The 27,772-nt window shown below is 32.6% G+C and overlaps 2 protein-coding genes and 1 pseudogene across 2 annotated transcripts; 2 read left to right on the top strand and 1 right to left on the bottom strand.

Annotated features, from left to right (window-relative positions):
• Nucleotides 1–874: 874 nt before the first annotated feature.
• On the bottom strand, nt 875–5,654 carry CDC6 (cell division control 6). Its single transcript, XM_047321182.2, has 17 exons — nt 5,416–5,654; nt 5,257–5,326; nt 4,954–5,174; nt 4,581–4,655; nt 4,412–4,512; nt 4,189–4,295; nt 4,036–4,095; nt 3,813–3,886; nt 3,619–3,669; nt 3,375–3,424; nt 2,703–2,838; nt 2,285–2,374; nt 1,888–1,950; nt 1,705–1,800; nt 1,483–1,572; nt 1,260–1,359; nt 875–1,147 (listed from the first exon to the last, which is right to left on the bottom strand). Exons 1-16 carry the CDS (start codon nt 5,518–5,520, stop codon nt 1,327–1,329), a joined length of 1,422 nt encoding a protein of 473 aa, XP_047177138.2. The 5' UTR covers nt 5,521–5,654; the 3' UTR covers nt 875–1,147; nt 1,260–1,326.
• A 7,418-nt stretch (nt 5,655–13,072) lies between these two features.
• On the top strand, nt 13,073–15,280 carry LOC148198668 (uncharacterized; annotated as a pseudogene).
• A 44-nt stretch (nt 15,281–15,324) lies between these two features.
• On the top strand, nt 15,325–16,430 carry LOC148198667 (uncharacterized). The gene is made up of 3 exons (XM_088116233.1): nt 15,325–15,485; nt 15,557–15,814; nt 15,893–16,430. Exons 1-3 carry the CDS (start codon nt 15,325–15,327, stop codon nt 16,428–16,430), a joined length of 957 nt encoding a protein of 318 aa, XP_087972359.1.
• The last annotated feature ends 11,342 nt before the right edge of the window (nt 16,431–27,772 follow it).

The raw sequence follows: 27,772 nt of genomic DNA, 5'->3' as shown, positions 1-27,772 counted from the left end.
TAAATGGTTATTAAGACAAGAATTACTTGAGTTTGATTAAACTAGGATGAGATTGAAAAAAAAAATAAGAGAATTAAAAATGACATTGGTTAAATTTTAAAAAAATGGAATATTTAGATAAAAAAATTTATAATTAAAATTATTGATGCAACCAAAACATCTTATTTGTATTTTAAAATTATTATATTATGTATTCATTTTATTATAATGAATAAAAATATAAAAATTAAAGACATAATCAATTGTTAAATTATATAATCAATCATATTGAAATAGATAACCAACTTGTTTTCATAAGTATATATATATATATATATATATATATATATATATATATATATATATATATATATATATATATATATATATATATATATATATATATATGAAAGAGATATAATCAATTATGTACTTCAATATAATCAATTATGTTGAATACATAATCAATATGATTGATTATGTATTCATTTTATTATAATGAATAAAAATATAAAAATTAAAGACATAATCAATTGTTAAATTACATAATCAATCATATTGAAATAGATAACCAACTTGTTTTCATAAGTATATATATATATATATATATATGAAAGAGATATAATCAATTATGTACTTCAATATAATCGATTATGTTGAATATATAATCAATTCTTTTCACTCAAATCTTAACTTTTATGCATATATCTGTCATTTTTATTTTGATTTACGTGAATATTCTTTTCGTTTTTTTTCCTTTTGAGCATCACAACACATTTCCTTAGCCCAACTCACCTATTTTACTATATTTTCAAACTACCTTTGGCTTTAGTACAACCATTTGATGAATTTTTTACAATGTGCTACTTCAATATAAAATAATGAAAGATAGACATCTGAAAAAAATTAATTTATTAGTATGAAATTAATGTATCTGTTGCTATTTTTTTTCTCCTGAGAAAATACAACCTTATCACATAACTGCCTGAAGTAAGCTACATAAATCACACTGCCCGAACCAGTTCTGAAAAAAAAAACATAAAAAATATACTCTAATAGCTTTTGCTGAGCAAAAAATCTGCCGAAGTGATTTCAACTCCATGCTTTAATCGAGTATACCACTTCATATAATATGATGCAGACACCGGTTTGAACCAAAAGAACTTGTCTGCATATGCACAAGGAAAACAAGTTATTAAAACAGTGTGTAGAGAGAAGACGATAGACATGTTTAAAATTGATCTAAGGAAGAAAAAGCACGTTAAACAAAAGCTTCCAACCTTTATCCAATGAAGAATCTTTGATCTCACGTCATGTTGAATGAACACTAACAGTCTATCATCAGAATCATTTAAGACAGTTGTGAAAAAACCGTATCCCCTGCGTCAATGAATTCAAATGGCAGAGAACAATTTAATATTAACCACGAATCTCCAAATGTATATTAAATTAAGGAATAATAAAAATGAAATGATACGAGATCTTCGGAGACTGAAAGACTACCTGCAATGCAAAAGTAATATCACCCTCATTTACTTTAGGCGACACTCTTCTTAATTTATCCTCTCGAGATTGTCCTAGTTTAATAAGACCCTGCAGTTACAATATTTTATCATTTTACTCATTATCACTATCCGTCACTGATCCAACACTTGAATATGAAAATTCATCAGTTGCAGGATACTAAATCTACAAATACAAAATCGAATCAAATTGTTTAAATACCTGGTCACTTAGCACTCTGCACATGTTCGAAAATTCTAAGATTCCTGCTGGAGGAATTAAAGATGATCTGCATATCCCCACATACGATTGATACAACTGCAACATTCCATCATTATTTTTAAATTTTCGAAATCAGTATACGGATTAGAATGGATCAAAACCGTGTGAGCGGGTGAAGCATACCTCTCCTAGGAATGTATCTTTCTTGGCTTCTCGAAAGTGATTCATAGAAGAGCAGAGTATAATCTGCAAATAGTACATATCCAGAAAAAGTTAGAGCCAAGACCTAGTATGAAAGGTGTTTATGCATTTAGTTTAGTTTGGTATTCGACTAAACATGCTTTTTCAAAACACATCCTTAATGTTATACAAAGTTACCATCCCTTCAATGACACTTTCCATTCATATTTTGCTATTCAAACTTTTGAATACTTTACAAGACTTTTGTGATAATAATTAAGATTGAAATTAGCCGATCTATACCTACAAGAGCATAAAAAAGTATATGAAAATATCTTAGTTCCGGTAATAGGGGAAGCCTTAGCTCTACAGTTCATAGCACATTCATTTTTCAACTTACCTGCTGATGATGTGGCAGAGATTGTATCGTATCCACCACAGGTGACCTATAAGTCTTGGACAAGGCACGAGCCATATGATCAGTTCTCACCTGCAATTTATTTTGAAAACTTTAGGCCTTTAGTCAAAAAGTAGGATGAATAAATAATAGAAGAACTATACTTATTTAATAAATCTAAATTTATTATGTAGCCGTTTTCAGATGCCTTTAACAATGCTTTAATAACAATAGACTCTGGCGAAAGTAAATAATGGTTCATTGCCTATACCTATGATGACTGATAATCAGACTAAAACTAATGTATCGATTTCTTGACAACACCTGAGCTACCACAACCTAAAAAGTTTGAACACAACTTAACGAAATATATTCCAACCTATTAATGAATCAAATGAGGAACGAATTATTGAACACTTACAATATCAAATTCACGTTTTTTCATACAATCAGGAGCTGTGGGAAGATTTTGTTTGGAGAATGATATCTCTTCCAATGAAGTGTTCAAATTGCACGCAGATTCTCTAATTTCTGCTTCAAGCATCTCGATTGCACTCCTGGAAAGAGAAAAGCACAATTAAAGTTGTTCTGTTACTGGATTTTTCTCTAGCTAAATTGACAAAGAAAATTGAGACATAACTTGAACTTCCTCAATCCCTGGCTACGTACCAAAAAGATACGAGAACGCAAATATTGATGAAGAATCTAATAAAAAATGCAACGCTTCAAGTACTAGAGAGAAGGGAACTTTAACTGAAACCTCAATTTAATCACAAAACCCCAACTGACTTCCCTTACCCTGGTTTATTTCCTCTTATCGTATACATTTAACTGTACTGATCAGTTATTATTTTAACTAACTGGATTATAATCCCCTGCACCTATTCCATGTTAAAGTTCAGATACGGTTACTTAAATTTTAAACTAAACAAAAACTAGGTAGGATTATGGATTTGTAGTAAAAGTACCATTTCTACTTTTTCTATAAATAAAAATGAACATTTTAAGATGAATAATTTTGTATACACGTATACATTATCTCACGGGAATAAAGAGAAAATAATAATAATAATAATAATAATAAATGACTAACCAGCATATAGAAAGGGCATTCCGCATGTCTCCAGAAGATGCGGCAACTTTCTGCAAAGTTCAGTGCTAATTAGGCTCCACATTATTTCAAGATGAATTAGGAAAGCACTGTTGTTCACTTGTCGTTTGCTTATTTATTTCAACTTCAAATTCGTAAGCAGTAAAATGGGACTTGAATCATTTTACGTAAGGAATAAAAAAGGTAACATGGTCTTCAGTTATTTTGTCACGCATATTTGACTCACCCTAGCACATAGTTCCAGGGCCGGCTGTTGAAAGACAATGTAAGGAAGTTCCTGGTGGTGAAATAAAAATTTGTTAAGAAAAATATTGAACAAGAAGAAATGCAGGATTCACTTCACATTTTTTCTTCCACCAAGTGAGTAAACATTTTAACAAACACAAATCTATAACCCAATTTTAATAGCAACAATCTTACCTTTAATCTTTCTTCAAGAATCTTGAGGATCTGATCTTTCGAGTAAGCCTGGAAATTTACAACCACAGGCTTGCCTAGAACAAAACAAACAGAAAAGATTAAATAAGACAATAAAAATAGTTTCTAATGGTTTACACAAGTAGGATAGCTCCATTGCTCTGGTAAATGAGATGCATATAAAATGAGAAATCTTTACATAAAATCATTGACTTAATTTACTCACAATTTAATGATGTAAGCCTCGGAAGAAATCGATCAGCTAAATCAATTGCATTCGCTACACCTGTATAAACAAACATGATTAGTCTTGAATTACCCAGACTGATTTAATAACCACGTGTTGGAAACAACAGTTTTTCACTTTAGAGAAATTTACCTATCAATATACATCTAGAAAATGGAAAGGTAGTGAGCATAAAAAGATCATGAAGAACGGCTCTGTCTTTGGTTATCAAATAATCTAATTCGTCAGCTACTATCAATCTGTTACAATGAAGGTATATTACTTCCTTGATAACAACCAAGTAGAAAAAATATATAGATGTCGATTTATATTATATTTAGTTTGAAAAAATAGTGGGCAGGGATATATTTCTTACGTCATGTTGTTGATAGATGATTTCTGAGAATACATGTTATGAAGTTGCTGTAAGGGCGAGGCTGAAACCTTTTTACCCTGTGTTTGGTTTAACCCAACCATCTGCTAGAAAAGCCACTATGTCAGTCAACTGATAAAGTTAACTTCAGTTCAATTAAATGTTTTCCCACCTTTGTGAAAATATCCGATGTGCTAGCAAGAGTTGTGCAGTTCACGGATAAAACATCTGGCAGCGGGAGACCTGCCTGAAAATCAGATAGGCAAGATCGTATTAGGAAAAGAACACAAAACACACTGTGACTCCAGATTGAACAATCAAAGTCAAAGATCAAATTTAATGTTTCTTCGGTCAATTATATTCAATGGGCAAGTATGACACATGATTCTTCTTCATGATTAGTAAGGAACATATCAAACAACCATGATGGCATATTAGGCATAACAACAATCGAGGGATAATTAGCTTCCAATATTTATGCAGCATGCGAGCAATCATCAACCCGTAACATCACCAAGAGCATGACACCAACAATTACACCATACCTCCTTAGACCAATTGAGTAATTGCTCTTTCACTTTCTCCATAGACAACGATTTCCCGGTTCCGGGACACCCGCAAATGTACAGACTCCCGGCCTTTTTATGCTCAACGCACCCTTTGCAGAACTCCAAAACAACATTCTGCTCCTCCTCACGGCACACGACCGAAGACGGCGCAGTGGACAAGTGCAATGCTAGCTTCACCGCCTTTATTTGCTCACCATCTATTATTCAGTCAACAAAAAAAAAGTCAAAAACACCACTACATAAGAAGACAGTGAGAAAGAAAAGAATCTCGACCCTTACCTTTGGGATTCCACCTGGGTTTCACAGCTGCCGGATCAACTTGGTTTTCATCTGTGCCGAAATTGTTTACCTGCAAACGAACGACAAGCAATCGGTTGATCACAGGAATTGAAAGAGATGAGAGAGCGTATGTAGGGGAATTAGGGTTTTGAGAATTACATTGCGGGAAGAATTGGCGGTTGCTGCGGTGCATCGGCGAGGCGATTTGCGGGGAGGCGAGGAAGGATGAGATCGCAACGAGCGTTTTGCGGCGATGACGGGCATTTTTGTTGCGAGAGTGAGAGAACAGTGAAGGGGAATTTGAAGGTTGAAGAAGAAACTGTGAATCTGCACTGGGGAAACGGTGAAGAGAATAGATCTATAAGCTTTCTTTAGCGGGAAAAGTTAATACAAGCGCGCCAAATTGCGAGCATCTTCTTTCAACCTTTTCCCGCGTCACCCTTCCCTATCTGTTTTAGTGGTTGCTAATAAGTTCAAATTTCAAATTATTGCCATGTTAAAAGTTGATGAAGTAAAATAAAGAAAAAGATTAAAAAATAATAGAAGAGCTTATATTTCTTTATTTTCTACTAAATTAATTATTTTGATAATTTTCACAAAACAATTTAAAAAATAAATGAAATAAGGAGTGAATTAGAAAAAATAAATGTTACAATTATAAAGAATTGATAAATGAAAGAAGATTTGAAATTTTTAAATTAATAACTCAAATATAAAAATATTTTTTAAATTTCTTGATCTTTAGTTTGTGCACATCATATGTTCTCTTAAAAAAATTGCCTTTCAATTTAGTTTTTTTATTGTCTACCAATAATCAAGCAAACATATATAAGAGTTTAATGCATGCAAATGTAGAACAAATTAAAAAAATATATCTAATATCGATATATAAATATCGTAAGAGTTAAATAGTTTATTATAAACATATCGGGTGAGATTACTTCATATCAAATATATTATAATCTATGATAATATAAAAAAAATATACTAGTAAACTGATCTTATTATTCATTCTATTTTATTTCCAAGTATTTCAAAAGTTAGTTTTTTTAATTACTTAACATATGATAATTTTTTATTTATATTTATTTTGTTAAAGTAATTTTATTTTTATTATCTATTATCTGTTGTAATATAAAGAAATAATATATTAATAAATCTACCGTTTTACCCATTTATTTATATTTATTTTTGTTATTACATTTTATAAAATTTATTTTACTTCTATTATTTTCTATAATATAATAAAAGATTATAATAGCAAATTATCTTATTACCTGTTTTATTTTGTTGACAAGTGTATCCGAAGTTAACTTTTCAGTCTTTTCAAATTTTTATTTATTTTTTGTTTATATTTATTTTGTTGTTATATATGCATTTAAGTTATTTTATTTTGGGTTAAATATGTTTTTAGTCCCTAAACTATTGGTTGTTTCTGGTTTTTGTCCCTATTTTAAAATAAGGTACAATTTGGTTCTCATTTTTTTCAAAACGTTCGTTTTAGTCCTCGAAGACTAACATCGTTAAAAATTTGGTCCTCATTTAGTCAACAAAATGAGGACTAAAACCAAAGTTTCGAGGACTAAAACGAACGTTTCGAAAAGAATAAGGACCAAATTGTACCTTATTTTGAAAGAGGGACGAAAACCAGAAACGACCAATAATTTAGGGCCTAAAAACATATTTAACCCTTTTATTTTTTATCTACTTTTTTAAATGATTTTAATAACAAACATTAAACAAGTATATTGACAATATAAATTAAACAAGTTCATTTATACACAAATTATATAAGTTTATTAACGTATATTATATGAGTTTGTCTATTTTCTAATTAGACGACTTTTATCATATATATTATAAGAGTATGAATATATATTTATTAAACGAGTATAACAATATATATATTATACAAATGTGTTTGTATATTCATTAAACAAATCTAACAATGCATATTATGTCGTTGATGTATTAATTAGATAACTCGATCAATGCATACCACGTGAGTCTTTCCATACATTGATTAGAATAATATAGCAATAAAAATACACGAGATTGATCATACAATAATTGTATGAATATAACAAAAAAAATAATAGACAAATTGATTATACGAGTATAACAAAAAAATTTGGATAAGTTTGAGAATATTGTGATTAGATGAACAAAACAAACAAATTATCCGAGATTGTCAATATATTGATTAAACGAGTCTAGCAATATACATTAGATAAGTCATTCAATGTTTAGATAACTCTAAGAGTATACATTAGACAAGTCTTTCTAAACACAAATTAGACCAATCTATTAATAAATATTATATAAATATGTTCATTTACTGCTTAGATGAATATTGCAATACACATTATACGAGTATGTTTATATATTGATTTGATTAGTATAACAAAGAACATTATGCACGTTTAGCTATAGACATTAGATGAGTTTATTCATATACTTATTAGGTTTAATTGTTTAATTAGTACCTAGTCTCATCGTAGTATGTCAACTTGGTAATTCTTCTTAAAAAAGAGTTTTAATTTCGTTCACACATTGTATAATTTGCATCAATCAAGTTTATTTCGTTAATTATGTAGAAACAGAATTAACTGCATGTTGACATGACAAAAAAATATGCCACTTTTTTTCTCTCTCCTATGTGCGATACAAACCCAACTTTTATAATATTTATGATGGCATGGAACTCCTATGCTCCTCTGCCACTTTTCATATTCTAATTCTTTTTCTCCCTTTTGTTTCTCTTTTTTTTACTTTAAGAAATAATTAATTCAAATCCTAAATAATAATAATAATAATATAATATAATAATAATAAGGGTTAAATATATTTTTGATCCCTTAATTTTTAGTGAAATTTGGAATTAGTCTCTCTTCAAAACTTTGGCCTAATTTAGTCCCCAAACTTTAAAAATGTGTGAATTTAGTCCTTTTAACTAAATTTTGTTAGGTTTATTTGATGTTTCAAGTACGTTTCATGATAGCATTTGAGTTGTTTATACCATTTGACACGTTTTTGCTTCAATGTTAACTGAGAAATGCGTTTGAAACATCAAATAAAGTTAATAAAATTTGGTTAAAAGGACTAAATTCACACATTTGTAAAGTTTGGGAACTAGATTAGTCCAAAGTTTTGAAGAGGAACTAATTCCAATTTTCACTAAAAGTTAAGGGATCAAAAACATATTTAACCCTAATAATAACAACAATAATAATATAATAATAACGATGATAATATAATAATAATAATATAAATTATTATTATCATTATTAATATTATATTATTATTTTTATTATTACATTATTATTATTATTATATTATTATTATTATTATCATCATCATCTACGATTTGAATTAATTATTACGTAAAGCAAAAGAGAGAAAGACAAGGGGAAGAAAACTAGAACATGAAAAGTGGCATAGGACCATGAGAGTCTCGTAACCATCATAGATATTATAAAAGTTAGGTCTACGTCGCGTAGAGAAGTAGAGGAGAGAGGAAAAGGTGACATACTTTTTTGTCATCTCAGCACACAGTTAACTTTGTTTCTACAAAATTAATGAATTTGACTTGATTGATGCAAATTATATCATGTGTGGAGGAAATTGAAACTTTTGTATGGACAAAGTAAGTAATTAAACCTACTTTTCAAATAACTATAGTAAAATATATTAGATGATTCATTTCATACATTGATTATATGAGTCTAAAATTACTCGTTAGATGAGTATGTTCATACACTAATTAGACGAGTCTTGTAACATTCATCAAACAAATTTTTCCACACATTGATCAAACGAGTCTTGTAACACACATTAGACAAGTTTAACCATACACTAACCATATACTTTAGACAATTTTTTTCATACACAAATTAGATAAATCTATTAATACACGTTAGACGACTATATCCATTTTATGATCAAGTGAGTTTTGTAATATACATTATACAAGTTTGTCTATATACTAATTGGACGAGTCTAACAATACACATTAGACAAACGTGTCAATATACTAATTAGATGTTGGGAAGGTTCGATATACACACATATCTCCACACTGGTAAGATATTGTCCGCTTTGGGCCAAGCCCTCATGGATTTGCTATTGGTACCACTCCAAAAGGCCTCTTACCAATGGAGGTATCTTATGTGTATATAAACTCATCTCCATCTCTTATTTTTATCCAATGTGGGACTTTGTTTGTACCCAATACCCTCCCTCAAACAAAGGACTATGGTTCTCCTTCCTCCCCTTACTACGAAAGTCCTTTCTTATCCTTGAGTGCACCATGGTCAACACTAAGCATCTCTGTGCCCTCTTTCACGATCCATGGTCACAACACTGAGCATCTCTTGCTCTTCACTCTCATGAGTCATTTGGCTATTTGCCACTAGCTACCTGCCAAGGCTTCACCTGATCATGGAGGGACGTACTTGATTGAGCCCGATCACCAAATCTGAACCATGAGCTCTGATACTATTGTTGGAAAGGTTTGATATACACACATATCTATACACTGGTAAGATATTGTCCGCTTTGGGCCAAGCCCTTACGGATTTGCTTTTGGTACCACTCCAAAAGGCCTCTTACCAATGGAGGTATCTTATGTGTATATTGATGAGAGGGTCGCACCTCCCACAAAAATTGTGCATTAAAGAATGCAGTATAGTTACTAGGAAGTGACTCCTAGGTCGTCTCTCAAGGACCAATTTGTGGTTCAGTCTTAGATCAACACGTAGTGGGGGGTTGAAAATTGTTTTGTTTTTGGTTGTGAAAAATTAAAACTAGAAATTAAATACAACGAAACATAATTGAAAATATGGTAAACATAAAATAGTAACTGAATTTTATTTGAAGGAAGATGACGTAATTAAAAATGCAACAAATAATAAGCACTTAAACTTTTGACAAATTCGGAAATGCAGTAAGTAAATCAAGCATTTAAATGTAATTAGAACCGTGAATATTTTTCTCCATAACAACAAAATGCTCCATGCTTAGAAAGAAAAGAAAAAAAAAAGTCTTTGTGCAGCCCCTGGACGTGACAACTCACCACCCCTTCCATACAAAATCATGACACCTACGCCTATTTAGCCACTTAGAATAATGTTGTTACGTGAATAAATTTAACGCTTCTACTTTCTATGCCAAAAGGCACATTCTCCATAAATTATATCCACTTCTTCTTGGCAACTGGACCACACTCCTTTAAGCACGCAAGTCATGCTTACAACCAAACATCAAAGATGCATTCTCTCCTCCTAACACCACTCACGGCTGCACACACCACACTTCCTTTCCCTACTCTACTGAACGGACCACCACTCTTCCAACACAAATAATTAAAAGACAAAAGAGTTGTAAAGAAAAGTCCCACATGCTTCACTAAATGATAATGCTATTGATCCTAGAAGAAAGATGTTTAGTTAGCTAAGAGACCCTTGCACCCCATGACAGTACCCACAACTTCTAAACAAATTTGATCTAAGAAACATTATCAACTTACAGAACAAAGGATTTAAAACATTTCTGCATGAACCGAGAGCTCCATTATCAACTTACAGAACAATTAAACCAAGAGAACCAAATTTAAATCTCAGCTTGTGTAAACAACGTGAATTGTAAAGATAAATCCATGCTAGTAAGTTGCAGTGATGAGCTAATTGAGACAAGGGTACATTCCAGATTAAGAAGAAAAATAGAACAAGATTCAAGCTAGTGTAAGAAATGAAAATGTATTGCAGCGAGAATGGCATTCGAAGCAAACATATTAATCAGTGAAGTAGAACTAAATGAGTGAGCTAACATGGGAAATATATGAATCCTTATAGGTCCAGCATGAGTAAAACCCAAACCGTGTACACTGCTTAAACAAATAGAAGAAATGAATTCCTAAAGGACCAGCAAATGTTCAAAGGTGAAAAGCAGAAAAGAAAGGGTGACGGTTGGACACCATTTCACGTTACAGCCCCTTCATCCTCCGTCCCCCCATTAGGTCACGCTTCTTTCTCCAGCTCTCCCCTCTTTTTTACTGTGGCCGCTGGACCTGCAACCAAGCTGCTGGATGCCTTGCTGGACCGTGAGCTCCTCCAGTTGCTGTGGACGTGTTGGACGAAGCTTTAACTCTGCTGGACGCACCCCTCTTTTACTGGATGTTCCATTCATCCGCGCACTACCTTCTTTGCTGCCGTTGGTTGTTGGTGCTTCTTCTTTTTGCCACCCGCATGCTGTTGTGGGACGCTTGAATCAGCTCACAGTGCGTCCAAGCCAGTGCTGGGCCGTGGAGTTCCAATTGTTGCTGTGTGTCACACCCTAAGATGCTGGATGTGGGCCGTGAAGTGCTTGCTGGAGTGTGCTTTTGGGACGCGTGCTGCTGAATGGTGGAGATGGATGTGTCCTGCACCGAGAGGAAGCTCCTGGATGCTTGGTTCCAAGTGTGGACGTGGAAGCTGGATGTGTGTGCAGCTGCTTGCTGGATGCACCCCGCTGCTGTCCAAGCACCTCCTCAACGTGCACACCAATTCCAATCTGCTGGATGTGGGCCGCTGCACCCCCAATGTGCTCATGGGCCGTGACCCTCTTCCGTGAATGGAATGTGGTCCCTCCATCATTTCACTTCTTCAGCACTTTGCATTTTGGAGCTTGCCAACGTGACTTGTCCATGGGCCATGTGCTTTTTTTTTATTAAACCTTCAAATATCCCAAATTGTATTTCCAAATTTTCCCTGTAATTTATAGTGCAAATAATTAGCTTAGATAATTCAAATTAATCAAAATTAGAATTACTAGTCAATTAAGCACAATTGGTGAAAACGGGAAAATACCGGACATTTAAGCACAATTTCCTGATTAATTCTAGCACAATAAACTAAGTGAAGTGAATAAAATATCGACTCATCATATATAAACTCATGTCCATCTCTTATTTTATCCGATGTGGGACTTTGTTTGTACCCAATATTAGACAAGTCTAACAACACATATTGGACGTGTTTTTTAATGCATTTGATTAGATGAGTCTGACAAATCATATTACATTAGTTTATGGTTTAATCATTCACGAAGTCCGTATTTTCGCGTGGAATCTCAATTTAGTCCCTTTGTTTCTGGAATTCTCAATTGGGTCCCAAATTTATGAAAATTGCAACCATTGGATCATTTCCGTTAAATTGTCTCCAATGGCGTTAGTGTGTGTCTGACGTGGCTCGCTGTAGTTAGTTTCTTAACTGACGTGGCTGACTAAAGCAAGGGCAGTGAAGGACGTGGATAATAACATTTTTTTAAGTAAAAAGAAAATAAATGTTTTAAACCAAAATGGGGATTCAGGTTTTGAATTGATCGAATTAGGGATTGGGATTGTTCTGAGTACTTCTAGGGTTCGGTTCGTTCAAAGTTCATTCCATTTCACAAATTGGGGTATCAATTTGGGTATTTAGGGTTTAATCGAAGTTGACCTTGAGAGAGTGTGCAGTTGCCGTCGTCATCGGAGTTGTGGGACCTTCTTCAGTTGCAATCTGGAGTGGCCAGGTCAGTAAAAGTTTGGTTTTGTTACAAACCTTTATATTACGATGTTGGGTGGTGGTCCCCGTCTATGTACTATGTTTTATTTTTGATTGCAATGTTGTGGTCCCCGTCGTCGGATTGTGTTCCATTTTTTATTGTAATGTTGTGGTCCCTCCATGTCCCCCATGTTTAAAGTGATAATTGTCTGTGTGTGTGTGTGTGTAAGTGCGTTTTGTTTATGGTTTTAATACATGTTTTGTCGTCAATTGATTACATTATAGTGTTTTGCATCATGGACGAGGATATTGAGGTTGTCTTTCACCATGGAGGGAAATTAGTTAATGATGAGAAGCCTAAGTATGAAGGTGGGAGACATCTAGGTTTATGTTTGACCCAGATGTTTGGAGTTATTTTGTGGTTGTTAGTGTAGTGAAATCTTTGGGATACCATGGGCTTAAAGATATGTGGTACTCTGTAGGAGGGGCTTCAGTGTTGGATGATAAGTTAGAGCCTCTGTGTGATGACACTGGTGCCATGCATATGGTTAATTTAGCTAGGCTGAATGGTGAGGTGCATGTGTTTTTGATACACCCTGTTTCTGAACCCGAAGTCATACATATGTTGGAATATGTTGGTAATGATGAAGGACAAGTTGAAGAGAGGGGTGATGTTGATTGTGAAGAAGTGGAAGTTGATGTTGTTATGGAGGAAGAGGTTGTTAGAGTTGAAGAAGTTGGTGGTGTGTTGGAAGAGATGAGTGAACAAGTTCAGGAAGTTGATGGTGAAGAAGTGGAAGTTGAGGCTGTTATGGAGGAAGAGGTTGATGGACTTGAACAAGTTTAGGAAGTTGGTGGTGATGGTGAAGAAGTGGAAGTTGAGGCTGTTATGGAGGAAGAGGTTGATGGACTTGAACAAGTTCAGGAAGTTGGTGGTGATGGTGAAGAAGTGCAAGTTGAGGCTGTTATGGAGGAAGATGTTGATGGACTTGAACAAGTTCAGGAAGTTGGTGGTGATGGTGAAGAAGTGCAAGTTGAGGTTGTTATGAAGGAAGAGGTTGATGGAGTTGAACAAGTTCAGGAAGTTGGTGGTGATGGTGAAGAAGTGAAAGTTGAGGCTGTTATGGAGGAAGAGGTTGATGGACTTGAACAAGTTCAGGAAGTTGGTGGTGATGGTGAACATGAAGGTGTAGAAGAGAATGAAGTTGAAGCAGATGTGGTAATCCGAAGCTGGAATTCCTCTTTTGAGAATGGTAGTGGTGATGGAAATAATGAGTGGTTGGAGGGGCTTGTTGATGTCAATGTTGGTTGTGATATAGATGATGATATACATGCAGATTTCGAGGGAAATGTGGAAGTGGAAGTCCAAAGTATGTCAAATGACTCTAGTGGACCATGTTCCAGTGTGAGTTCTGACAGCATGTTTGATGTTAACGTGGAGGGTGGGAATGACAGAGGTTTGTCAGATGATGAGTGGGAATCTGAACAATTAATTAGTGGAGCAGAAAGTGATGAAGTCGATACCGATGTAGAGGGTTATGGGACTTTTGCAACATTTATGTTGCCAAAAAGTATGGTTGACTTTAAGTGGGAAGTTGGGACATATTTTGCTGAAAAGCAAGACATTTTGGAGGCTATAAAAAGTTATGCGTTGGATAATGGAAGAAATATTAAGTTTGTTAAGAATGATAAACAAAGAATGAGGTTCAAGTGTGTGGATGCAAAAGGTAAATGCCCTTGGAGGTTGTATTGTGGTTATATGAAGGCAGTGAAAACATGACAATTGAGAACAATGGTGGACAACCATACCTGCAGTAGGGAGTTCAACCTTAAATTAATTGATGCCAAGTGGTTGAGCAAAAAGATATAGAAAACTATTAGAGATAATCCTTCAGTTAAGGGTGTGGATATAAGGGAAAAAGTTCAAAGGAAATGGAACATTGATATTTCAAGGTGTATGGCCTATAGGGCCAAAAACATAGCAACAGAGCAAATTGATGGCTCTTTCAAAGAATAGTATAAAAGGTTATATGATTATGCCCATGAGTTGGTGGCCAAAAATCCTGGGTCAACAGTGAAACTAAAGGTTGAGGATGTGGGGGGTAAAGTCGTTTTCAAGAGATTCTATGTATGTTTAAAGGCTTGCAAAGACAGTTTTATGTCATGTAGGCCAATTATTGGTTTAGATGGAGCATTTTTGAAAGGTAAGTACGGTGGTGAGTTGTTAACAGTTGTGGGCCGAGATGGGAATGAGCAGATGTTGCCAATTGCATACTGTGTTGTTGAAGTTGAGAACAAGGATTCATGGAGGTGGTTCTTAGAACTGTTGGTAGATGACCTTGGAGAGGCTGAAATTTGTTCTTCATTTACCTTTATATCAGACCAGCAAAAGGTAATAGTAATCATTAATTTGTAATTGTACATTTTAACTTTAGGTTCTTAAGTATTTGTTGGTTGTATTCATTACTTGTATATTGTATTGCAGGGTCTACTTCATGCAATAGATGAATTGTTTCCTAGAGTTGATCAAAGGTTTTGTGTGAGACATATGTATGCCAACTTCAGGAAGAAATACCCTGGTAAAAACCTGAAGCGTTTAATGTGGAGGGCAGCTACAACCACACATCCACAAACCTGGGAGATGGAAATGAGAAACATAAGAGCAGTAAACGAAGATGCTTATAAGCATTTTATTGCCATCCCTCCAAGGTTAGTCTTCAAAAGTAGAACATAATTCCTTATTCATATGATGTTAATAATAATTCTATTATTTGTTGTAGGTATTGGTCAAGATCAAGGTTCACTGAAAGAGCTAAATCTGACACCTTAGTAAACAATATGAGTGAGGGCTTCAACAATGTCCTCGTTTCTGCCAGGAGTAAACCCATGATTACTTTGTTGGAGACGGTACGACTTTACCTCATGCAAAGATGGGCCAAGAACAGGTCAAGCATATCATCATTTACTGGATCCATTTGTCCCAAGATCCTATCCAGATTTAGAAAGGAATCTCAGTTAACTAAAAATTGGATTCCTAGGTAAATTCCAGTAATCACTTCTATGTTATATTAATTTACTACTGTGGTTAATAATTATTGTTGTCTTCTTCTACACAGTTGGTCAGGCAATAAGCTATTTGAAGTTCGTCACATGTCTAACAATGGAGATAAGTTCGTAGTCAACATAGATGACTCCTCATGCACATGCAGAACTTGGATGATGACTGGAGTCCCCTGTTGTCATTCATTGGCTGCAATGAAGTTCCTCAACATTGATGGAGAACAATTTATTGACTTTTGCTACATGAAGTCCAGATATGAGGAGACATATTCAACAATTATATATCCCTTGAATGGAGCCAACATGTGGAACATTACTCCATATCCTGATGTGTCTCCACCACACAAAAGAGTATTGCCTGGAAGACCAAAGAGAAAACAAAGACTAGAGCAATGGGAAATGAGGAAGGATGAATCAAGAATGACCAAATCTGGCTTGCAAAAGAGATGTGGCATATGTAGAGAACATGGCCATAACAGAACTCGTTGCCCATCAGCAACCCAAGCAGGAATTGTGCCCAGTACATCAGCAACCCAAGCAACTCCATCCACTCAACAATCTGAAACAGCACATCACTCTGGGAATCAACCATAGTAGATTGTAGGAATGAAATTTTGTAGTCTTTTTAGGCTACAAAACATTATGTAGAAAAGCAGTAGATGTAGGAAAACGTTATGCTTTTGACATCCAATCAGTGTTATTGTGGTACTGCAGTTGATAACTGATGGAACTTGATGCTGTTTTTATGGTTATTTTGGTCTGTATGACAGCAGTTTTATGTACTGCTTCAGATTAATTAAATTTCAGCAGATATGCTTAATTTGGTTTCATTTATCTGTTGTGTGCATTGATGTTATGCTGATCTTTTAACATGGTTATGTTTCTGATTTTAACATGGTTATAAAAGTTATAGTGTGGTTTTGCTTGAGATTAATGAACTGTTCTGCCAATTACTATCCATAAATCTCCAGGAATCATCCAAAATGGGCATGACTCAAAAAGATCAACACATTCTACTTTTATATAGTGCTTGAGATTAATGAAAATTCTATGAAGTTTATGTAATTTGTGCTTATCAGTTTACTTTGAAACCACTTCATATGATTGTGCTTATTAGTTGACAGTTCAATACGAAGAGTATTTTGGCCAAAAGTTTCAATCAATACTTTGAATTACTTACCAAAAGTTACAAACAATACAAACTTTTATAGTCAAAATAACTTTGGTTCATTGCATTCTAAGTACATTCCATCATAAGTACAATGAAATCATTCCTATGAACGAAAAAACACTATTGTAAGTACAATAATGTTCACCACAACAAGAACACAGACAATCCCTAATAAGACATTAACCCTATTTCCCAATTTCTTCACTGACAAGTCCAAATCACTTATAATCTTCCATCCACCTTCCATTGCTTCTCTGTTCAGCAAAGACTCAGACTTGCCTTCACACTTTGCACTCGTTTCCGTTTCAACAACCCCATGATCTGCACACCATGTGAAATAATTGCAACCACCATCTTCACCACCATTCTGTGACAACAAAACACCAATCAGGGCACCCTCGAACTCAAAATAAGAACAACGAAAAACCCAACAAAAAAACCCCAAAATTGCTTGCCTCTGTTCTTAACTGTTCTTGAAGTTCTGACAACACATTTCATCCCACAATAGCACAACGGACCACCATTGTTACATCCTCCTCGAGCACCACCACAGACCACATTATTGTCTTGCTTCTGCCACCCGCTGCATGACGAAGACGAAAAAGGATGCATCTTCAACCACAACTTCGATTAAACCCTAAATACCCAAATTGATACCCCAATTTGTGAAATGGAATGAACTTTGGACGAACCGAACCCTAGAAGTACTCAGAACAATCCCAATCCCTAATTCGATCAATTCAAAATCTGAATCCCCATTTTGGTTTAAAACATTCATTTTATTTTTACTTAAAAAATTGTTATTATCCACAGTGCTTCACTGCCCCTGCTTCAGTCAACCACTCAGTTAAGAAACTGACTACAGCGTGCCACGTCAAACACATAGTAACGCCGTTGGAGACAATTTAACGGAAATGATCCAATTGTTGCAATTTTCATAAATTTGGGACCCAATTGAGAATTCCAGAAACAAAGGGACTAAATTGAGATTCCACGCAAAAATAGGGACTTCGTGAATGATTAAACCTAAATATAAATAAAGAGGTGAATTTCCTGAATTGTCCCTGCTTGAACAATTAATTGAAACGCTGGGGATGACCGGATGACTAGCACCATGATTCCTCAAAAGAACAAATGACCAAACTTTAATGAATCACATTATATAATAAAATAGCAGATACTTTATATAATTTTAAAACTATTATCAACTAATTTTAAATTAATATAAAACTATATATGTGTATAAGAAACTTTTAATGTAAGTTTTTTTTAAAACTTTGGATTAATTTAGTTTTTATTTTTATCACAAGATAAATTTAATCATTTTTTTAAGTTAAATTTTGTTAAATTTATGTAAGATTTCAAAAGTATTTATTAAATAACGTTAAAAAAATGTGTTAAATAGTATAAACAATTCAAATATTATCATAAAATGTTTTTGAAACGTTAAATAAACTTAACAAAAATTAGTTAAAAAAATTAAATTTAAAAACTGACAAACTAAATTATGTGAAAATTTCACAAATGAACTAATTTTTACTTTTATTAGAAACCAAAAACATATTTAAGTGTATTATTGAATAAAATTGACTCATAATCTAATCTCATATTAATAAAACTGATACTGTTTTTTCATATGTAAATTATAAGTAGAAGCAAATTTGTTTGAGATATTTAAAATTAGGTTTAATACCTCTTTTGGTCCCTCGAAAGAGGGCAAATGTTCAATTGCATCCTACGTTTTTAAAAAAGTTCAATGTGGTCCCAACTTGTGAAAAACGTGTGCAATTAAATCCTTTTTGGTAACGGCATTAATTTTTTAACGGGCCAGCTAACAGGGTGTACTGAAGATTGCAACGTGTTTGGGGAAGGTTAATACGTGGCTGTGTGAGGTTAATAAGTGGCTATATTATTACAGATAACGTGGCAGTGGTGAATAAATCAGAGGTTAGGGTTTGGATTCCTCCCAATTGGTCTTTGAGATACGAATGGCTTGTTCCGAAGGGTGTTCGTCTGCTTCGAAAAGTTGGGGCAAAGGATCTTCAAAAAGTTATTGATGTAGAGAAGGCAAGCAAAGGTGATTTACATGAGAAGCTAACCATGACTGTTGCAGTGCCATTATTGTGGGGGGTTCCACCAGCTTTTGAGACGCTTCACCTCGCTGTTAAAAGTGGTGGAGGTATTATAGAGAAGGTCTATTGGCAATGGGACACGAAAATTTTAGAGAAGTGAATTTCCTCGCTCTGTACATAAAATTGTATCTCTGTATATGTACACGAAAATTTAATGTCACGGTGTATCTCTACTTGTACAACAAATTATTGTCATGACAGTATCGAGTTTACCGTTCATTCTTACTGTGCATACTTTACTAAAAGTCATTGAAAATTTTCATTTGTCTATGATTCCATTAATACAAATTATGTAGCGCATATATGATCGAAGATCCTTTGTCCCAACTTTTCGAAGCAGACGAACACCTTTCGGAACAAGCCATTCGTATCTCAAAGACCAATTGGGAGGAATCCAAACCCTAACCTCTGATTTATTCACCATTGCCACGTTATCTGTAATAATATAGCCACTTATTAACCTCACACAGCCACATATTAACCTTCCCCAGACACGTTGCAATCTTCAGTACACTCTGTTAGTTGGCCCGTTAAAAAATTAACGCCGTTACCAAAAAGGATTTAATTGCACACTTTTTTCACAAGTTTGGACCACATTGAACTTTTTAAAAAACGTAGGACGCAATTGAACATTTAGCCCCTTCGAGGGACCAAAATAGGTATTAAGCCTTAAAATTATAGTAAATAAAAAAGTTTTTTATATTTAACATATTTATAAATCCAGATTTTAAACTAATATTAAATTCAAATAAACCGATTGACGGTATTATAAAGAAATGAATACTATTGATTTAACTTGAAAAGCCATAAATAACATTAGAAAGTTGTGATTGTATGAAATGAAGATGTGTGGAGGTTGTTACTTTTAGTGCGTGCACAACACAATTAAAAGGGTTAATCATACTTGCTTCAATAACTCTCCCTATGTTCTTTTTGCTCTCAAACTTCTTAGGTTAAAAGAGAACAAAATTCACTTCTCTAAAAGTTGGTCCATTGCATATAATGATGCAAACATTTTTGAGAAATGGATAAAAATAAAAATAAAAATGTTGAAATGGTGGGGTTAGAACTTCACACTTTAGTATTTTTCAAGTGTTAACTTTTTTTAATTGACGAAGAATCCTATATCTTAATTATTACTTGCATTTTAAATTTCGGTTACTATAATTACTTGCTTTTATTTTGTGAAAAAAGGGTCCCACATAAAATTACTTACTACCCAGTAATCTGTTGGCAATTAAAAAGAAAAGAAAATTTAAAAAAGAATTATACACATTTCTTTACTTTTTTGTATCCTTTTTGTACTTATATATAGTTCAATAAATTGTTTAATTTGTACTATTTAAGAAAAATACCAATAATGAGTAATTGTGATATAAAAAATTAAAATGTTTTTATGTATAATTACAATATTTTTTATAAGTTTTATTATGATTTTACTAATGTTTTCATAAATATTTTTATTTTTAATAATAATTATATTAAGATTTTGAATTGTATTTATCGTTTTCTATTTTATCATAAAAAAAATTAAATATATAAAGTACATATCTGTTTTTGCTAGTAATATGTCGATAGTAGGTGGTAGTTCTCCTGCTTGTATTTAATTTTTGGCAGTGAGCATTGTTTTGTACGATTAAAGTTTTGGAGATTTTGAAAAATTAAGAAGACTTTAATCCAACTTTTTAAATAACATTATTTCTTAATTAAAGTCAAGTAGAAACTGCGTAATCGTGTTAATATAAATAGAAATGAATCTCACAAAATTATGATATTTTTAATAAATTAACTAATTGTAAAATTAAATTTGAAAGAATATGTTAAAGATTTTATCTCTAATATTTTTGAAAATAAAAATATTGTGATTTTAAGTTTTTACTTCTCCACCGATAGTTTTCATCCTAGATTCCTGTCTAGTACACACTCTAATTGGTAAATATATAAAGATTTATACCTTAGATGGTCGTGCGGGGAAGATGTCATCTTCAACAAAACATCTAAGTTTTGGTAATATTGTAATTACAATTTCTTAAAATTTAGGTTTCCAAAATGCCATTTGTTTTTTTTAATATTTTTTATTTTACTACATTATTAGGTAGCATATGATATTTTCAACATATTTCATTGTATTGATTTGTCGTCTTGAAGGTAACTCATACTATTTATGAAAAAAGTTATTTAATTTAAAAGTTATTTCCTAAGTTTAATAGACCTGTTAAATTTTGAGGAGAATTGGTTCAATAATTTATGAGATTGTTTTACTCCTTCACCTAACAAATCTTCACAAGCATGTTTCACATCTTTTAACTAAGGAAGTATATATATGTGATACATTCTTTTCATGTATTGAAGTTTGATGAGATTCACGTAAGAAGAAATCTTTCAACTGAAGTTGAACTAGTGAGAATAAAAGATCATCAAAACAAGCAACTTAAAGGAAAGACTATCAATTCAAGGTTATAAGAAGTTAAGAGAAAGTTTTATCCTCACATTTTTTTTATAAGTGAATTTTTGAAGTCAATTCTTTTTTTTTTTGTTAGGGAGAATGTTAAGACTTAGAAAATAATAAAAAGTGATAGTGATTTTTAAAAAATGACACCCAATTATTTTATTATTTAAAATGTTAGACTATAAATATATTTTTTTATTAATCGAAGTTAATTTTATAAAAAAAAACATTATCTCTTTTTTAAAACTCCTTTATGCTTCTTTCTAAAGTTGTTACTTCATCCTTCATCTGTTTGATCATAGACCATAAGAAGGATCCCTACAAAGAATAACCAATCAAAGTTAAAAATATAGTAAGTTCTTTTTTTAATCTATTTTTACTGTTTTGAGTTGCATGTGATTCAAAATAATTTAAGGTGAAAATTTATTTGTATAAGGTCATGAGGGTGAGTTCTAATCTTTACTCAAAGTTTTCATTGGTAGTCAGAGTATCTTGTGAGTACTAAAGTCTTTAGGAGCAACCTTTGACTCAAGAATTTTACACTCCAAGTAAGGGAAACTATAAATATTTGATTGCATGGTTATGCTTAGTTGTATAAACTAATGTGTGAGTATTGACTTCAATTATGTGGTGAATTTGATTTTGTGATATTTCTTGAGATAAACTTAAAAATGTGATGTGCATGTGCCTTGTGATTATTGCACTTTATAGGATGTGTCATTTTGGTCAGTCTAAACTAAAGTATTAGGAAGTTGTGGGTATTTTTGAACACACGCACACACACACACATGCATAATAACATACACACACACACACGCGCACACGCGCACGCATACACACATACACATGAAAGTGTTAAAAAAAGGACTTATGTCAGTATGTTTAAGGGTAGACAATGTTGTTCAAAAAGGACTTGTTTTAGTCAGTCTAAGGGTTTTATAATATACAAAGGTGCATAAATTTATATATACATTCTAATTACATTTCCACAACAAATAAACTAGAAACTCTGCAACCTCACAACTACTCCTCACTATCATCTGGATGAACTTGTGCTCGTGTATTGCATATAATCATCACCGATGGACAATTCACAAACAACACAAAAGGTAAAGGTCAAGCAAGTGAAAATTGAGCAATACTACATAAACCAACATTATCATCAATCCAAAAAGCAACAAATCAATACCTCACCTATTTATCACTCTTTTTCCATCTCTATCATAAATTTGATGCAACATTAAAGCTTACTTTACAAACAAAAGTCATCATCAACTCCAGATCAACAACTAACTACAATAATCAAATGTCTATCAAATAATACAACCCTCACGGCTCAATCATCACAACACAACTCTCATGGCTCGATCATAACATAGACATTTGACTTTACTTCCGGAAGATCAATGTATTGAGCAAACTCAGAGATTTTGCATTTGTCATCCCTTACTCCTGCCTCTCAGGAGCTATACTTATAGATTCATACCAAAACACCAATCTCTCTTAAGTATGGTCGGGGTAAAATTTTATAACTACAAGGTATGATCCTTTTTTACATTGAAGCTTTGTAGGAACCTCTTTCAACTCTCACAACTAGATATTTACCTTTGTGAGTTTCATAATAACAGAGTTAGAATAGTATTTACGAAATTCTTTTCAATACATCACTTAACACCACATCACATCCATGTAGTACTCATTGCCTATAAGTCACTACATTCACAATATCCATACAAACCATATGTCTTATTCCAAAACAATTAAGTTAATTAAACACAAGATTTAAGACATTTTAACTATGTTTATTTATAGTTTTAAAAAATTTATGCCTCTAGTCTTTCACCCAACAAGTCACCTTGAATGAAAGACTTGCTCAGTGATTATATGACTCGCCCAACAAATGTCAAAACCCATGCTATTTGTTTTCAAAATAAATTTCTTTGCCCGAAGAGCAAGTACTAAGAGTAAAATCCTCAAAAAATCATGTAGTGAGAGTCTCGCTCACCAATGGCCAAGATCTCATACTTCATGGAATTAAGATAAAATGCTTTCTTTTTGTGACCCTTTTAGCTCATGTTTAGGAGCTAAATTTTATTTGGCTCGTTGATAACGGTAAATCTTACCATTATCTGTGGTGTAATTTTGATACCAAATCAACTTTCTTTAAGCCTGAAGCTTGCTTAAATTCTCGTTTTTATCTGAATTTTGTGAATAAGTTAGTTGAGGTTATACTTAATGATTTTCATCACTAATTTCCCTAAAGTTTGTAGGTTACTGTATGTTTGGAAGATGATCAAATTATTAAGGAGTTGGAACCCAGTGAAGAACAACAAAAGCACCGAACTACAAGGCTGAAGAAGGCGCAGGAACGCTTGGGCGCTGAGGGCTAAGGGCCACACAACTACGCCTAGACGCCCACTCTAGGGGCGCTGAGCGCCACTCACCACGCAAGGACGCCTGAGCGCCACCTCTACGGGCGCTAAACGTCATTCAACACGCAGCTGCGCCTGGGCACCCAATTAGGGCGCTAAGCGTCAGTCACTTATGCTGACGTGGCATTCTTGACCTATTTAAAGGCTTTTACGTGATAGGGTGGATGTCTTTGAACGACGGAAGCACAAAAACCCTAATTTTGACCTCTTGGAGCAAGATTGGGCGTGTGGTAGCTCTCCCTTTCTCTTCCTTGGGTTTTCATCTCTTCCACATTCTTCCATTATAAGCCAAGGTTTTCCAAGACAATGGAGAGCTAAATTTATTTGTTGTTGGGGAAAGATGTAACATCTGAACTTCATGTATTTGAACATGTTTTGAATATATTAAGCTTCTTTCATTGAATGTTAGTGATTTTCTCCTATTCTTAATGCTTGTTATGTTTTTGGTCATTCATAACTTGATGTTTGGATTTATTTGTTATTGGGAAATAGCTTATGAATCGTGATTTGGAGTAATCTACCTAAAGGAAATATTATTTAGAAATAGAGATATGACCTTTAGTTGTCATTAACTTTTTCTCTTAATACAGAATTGATTATTAAGGTTTTTCAAGAGATTGATGTCTAATAATCAAATATAGGCTTTTTCCATCAAGGAATTGGGTTTGAAGTAATCTAGAAAGTTGGCATTAGCATTTCAATGAAGAAGATGGGTTCCAATATGCATGAAAGTGAAGTAGGCGAAATCTAACCCCAATACCACCATCTCATATCATATTAATTTCATTCATTCACTCTTGTTTTAGCTACAAAAGATCAATTTACATTTAAAGTATCATGCTTAATTTCATTGCATTTAAAGTTCATTCAATGGGATTATTCTTTAGTCTTAATTAGTTAAGTCATTATACGATTTATTATTACACGAGTCTCTTGGGAAACGATATTTGGTCTTACCATTTTATATTACTTGAACGATTTGGTACACTTGTCAATGAGTTAACACTCGTCCAATGAGGATATGATCCACATTTTCTTTAAGCGACTCTAAGGCCTCGTCTAACAAGACTGCATAATTCATAAACAAATTCAAAGGTATTAATTCGTCCCATTGGAGTCATTTTATTCCTTTATTGTATCAAAATAAATTTTGTTTAATGATAAAATTGCTTAGATAATCCAAGTGACAATTCTTATACTCCATAAAACAATTTAAACAAATTATGTAGTTTAACTCTACAACACAACATAATCAACCATTATACGAAACAAAGTTTAATATCATAAACATTTACCATAATCTTATCAACACCACAATAAATTTAAACAATAGCATCATAAATTTTTACTAGTTAGCTTAGTTAACCTAAAAATAACTATTTTTAGAGCTAAACTTCTACAGACTAAAATTGTGTTCGCTTGGAGGATTGTATTGTTCAAGAGGATCAACGAAGACAAATTAACTATTAATATGGTGTTCGGTTTGAGGGAATTCAAAACGAGGCAAGGCGATGAATCGCGGGATGAAGGGTGTTTTTAATCATGTCTGAAACACGAATATTTGAAGGGATTAAATGATAAATATCAATTTTGCCCTTCTACAATTACCATAATTCCTCCTTTGCATGTCAAGGTGAACCTTGTAATTGTTGTACCCCATTCGATGTCCATTAGTGGGTTGATGCACTTTCACGTGAGTGGTTTCCAAAGTGAATACGAAAGTTCAAACGAAGATCGAAGATGGAGTCTTGAAGAAGAAGCTATAACCGTTTCCAGTGATACCTGTAATCGATTTCATGGTGGGCGTAACCAATCCCACACTTAGCTTAATCGATTCCACGTAGTGCATTGCAACCCCTTACCTCATTATATGAAGAGTAACCAACAGGGTATAAGTTTTCAGGTTTATGAGGCTTTTTTAAGGTAAATATGACTTTCTATTGCCAAAGAAACTTGAGAAAGAATGTCGAACTATTTTTTTTTTCAAGCATTTACCTCTTGTTTTTAGATAGACTAGCTTAATGGTTTATCTTTGTTACCAAACATATGGCTAAGTTGCTTTAACCGGTGCTTTGGTTCGCTAGTAGACATAAAGAGTTTTGGTACACTACCATTCTTCCATGACCTTCATTATCTTCAATGCCTCGTCTGGATTCACCATCATTTTCTCCACCATTTCATACATCTATAAATTTTTTTTTTCTTAGACTAGAGTTACTACTAAACAGTTGCCAATGAAAATTATCAAGACCTCACTTTCAATATGATTAGTTTACACTATAAAGTGAGTGTGATACTTTATTTATTATCTAAGTATATTTTGTATCTCGTACGATATTTTAACTTCATTTTATTATGGATTATTATAAATATACAATTTGACTATAAAAGCAATAATTAGATAACTTATAACTAAATTATATTTTTAAAAAATTAAATTTTAAGCAAAATAAGTTTACTTTACTTAAATATATTCTTTTTAACTTTTTATTAATTTATTTTAATACTCAAAACTTGTTTTAGCGATAAATATGTTACTAATCAATATCATTTTATATTACTGTTATTATTAAAGACATTTTGATAATCTTTAATTTTTATCAATTAATACATTTTTTTATTTATCACATCGATCAAATCTTACATAAATTTTCATAAATTTTATTTTTAAATCTACTCTCAATCACCTTCAAATTAATTAAAGTTAATAATAAACAATTTACTCTCAAATTCATTCAATTTCTCATTCCCAACTCATTTTCCTTAAGTAAACACAGTCTAATAGATAATGCTATCTGAACAAAAACCTACTATAATATGTCGAAAAACAATACAAAAATTCAATATAAAATAAATTAATTGAGATGACCACTTTTCTCAATTATACATAACTAAAACAATAAAAGAAATTAAAAAGAAATATTTAATAGGGTAAAATAAGAACTTATTATATTTAAAAATTCAATCTCTTTAATCCTCCAACTACTCGGTGTAATCCATTTATAAAATAGATGAGAATAAAAAAAATTAAAGGAAAAAAAAAGAAGGAAAAAGACTTGCATATGGAAGAGTAGAAGAACGGAAAATAACGACAAAGATGTCGGTTTGCCTCTGTCACACATTCATTCACTTTTACGTTTTAATACTATTATTATATTATATTCCTTTGACTGTGTTACATTATATATATCGTTCTATATTATTTATGTAATGTCTTTGATTGATATCATATGTTGGTTAAACATATCACGACACTTTGTTTTGACGAATTTTATTAGAAGATTTGAAAACTATTTAGGTTTTATTTATTTATTTTTAAAATTTGTAAATTTCTTTTTATAATACTTTTTACATTAATTCCCAAAAAGAGTGATATTCCACTTAACATTGAAAGTTACTTTTTCAATGTACCCAATATATTTAATTTTTAGTTATATTTAATTTAAATTATTTTAAATTTAAAAAATATTTTAAGAATTAAAATGTAACGTAGAACAATTTTTAATATTTGAGAATAAGTTTCTTAGTTATCATATTTCAGAATGTAATTTTTGAAAATATAATGATAACTTTAGTTTAAACAACAGTCCTTTAAAAAAATACGAGAGAGGAGGGAGAGAGGAGGGGGAGAGAAGAGAGAGAGAAAGAGGGATTTTTTTAAATCTTAATTTTTAAATATAATATATAATTCCTGAATTTCAGTTAAGTGCATTTTTCTATTAAAATTACTAAATTATTGAATGTAATGTAAT

This window comes from Vigna umbellata, chromosome 5 (genome assembly GCF_029865625.1).
Source record: "Vigna umbellata cultivar VRB3 chromosome 5, Vumbellata_1.0, whole genome shotgun sequence".
In the NCBI taxonomy this organism is placed as follows: domain Eukaryota; kingdom Viridiplantae; phylum Streptophyta; class Magnoliopsida; order Fabales; family Fabaceae; genus Vigna; species Vigna umbellata.
The sequence above is the reverse complement of the archived record's forward strand: the minus strand, read 5'-3'. Positions and strand labels throughout refer to the sequence as shown.

Coding starts and splice junctions, on each gene's coding strand:
- CDC6 (XM_047321182.2), bottom strand. CDS start 5,520: ATGCCCGTCATCGCCGCAAAACGCTCGTTGCGATCTCATCCTTCCTCG. Junction 4,656..4,953: donor TACTCAATTGGTCTAAGGAG/GTATGGTGTAAT, acceptor TCTGATTTTCAG/GCAGGTCTCCCGCTGCCAGA. Junction 1,801..1,887: donor AAGATACATTCCTAGGAGAG/GTATGCTTCACC, acceptor GGAATGTTGCAG/TTGTATCAATCGTATGTGGG.
- LOC148198667 (XM_088116233.1), top strand. CDS start 15,325: ATGTATGCCAACTTCAGGAAGAAATACCCTGGTAAAAACCTGAAGCGT. Junction 15,486..15,556: donor TTTATTGCCATCCCTCCAAG/GTTAGTCTTCAA, acceptor TATTTGTTGTAG/GTATTGGTCAAGATCAAGGT. Junction 15,815..15,892: donor ACTAAAAATTGGATTCCTAG/GTAAATTCCAGT, acceptor TCTTCTACACAG/TTGGTCAGGCAATAAGCTAT.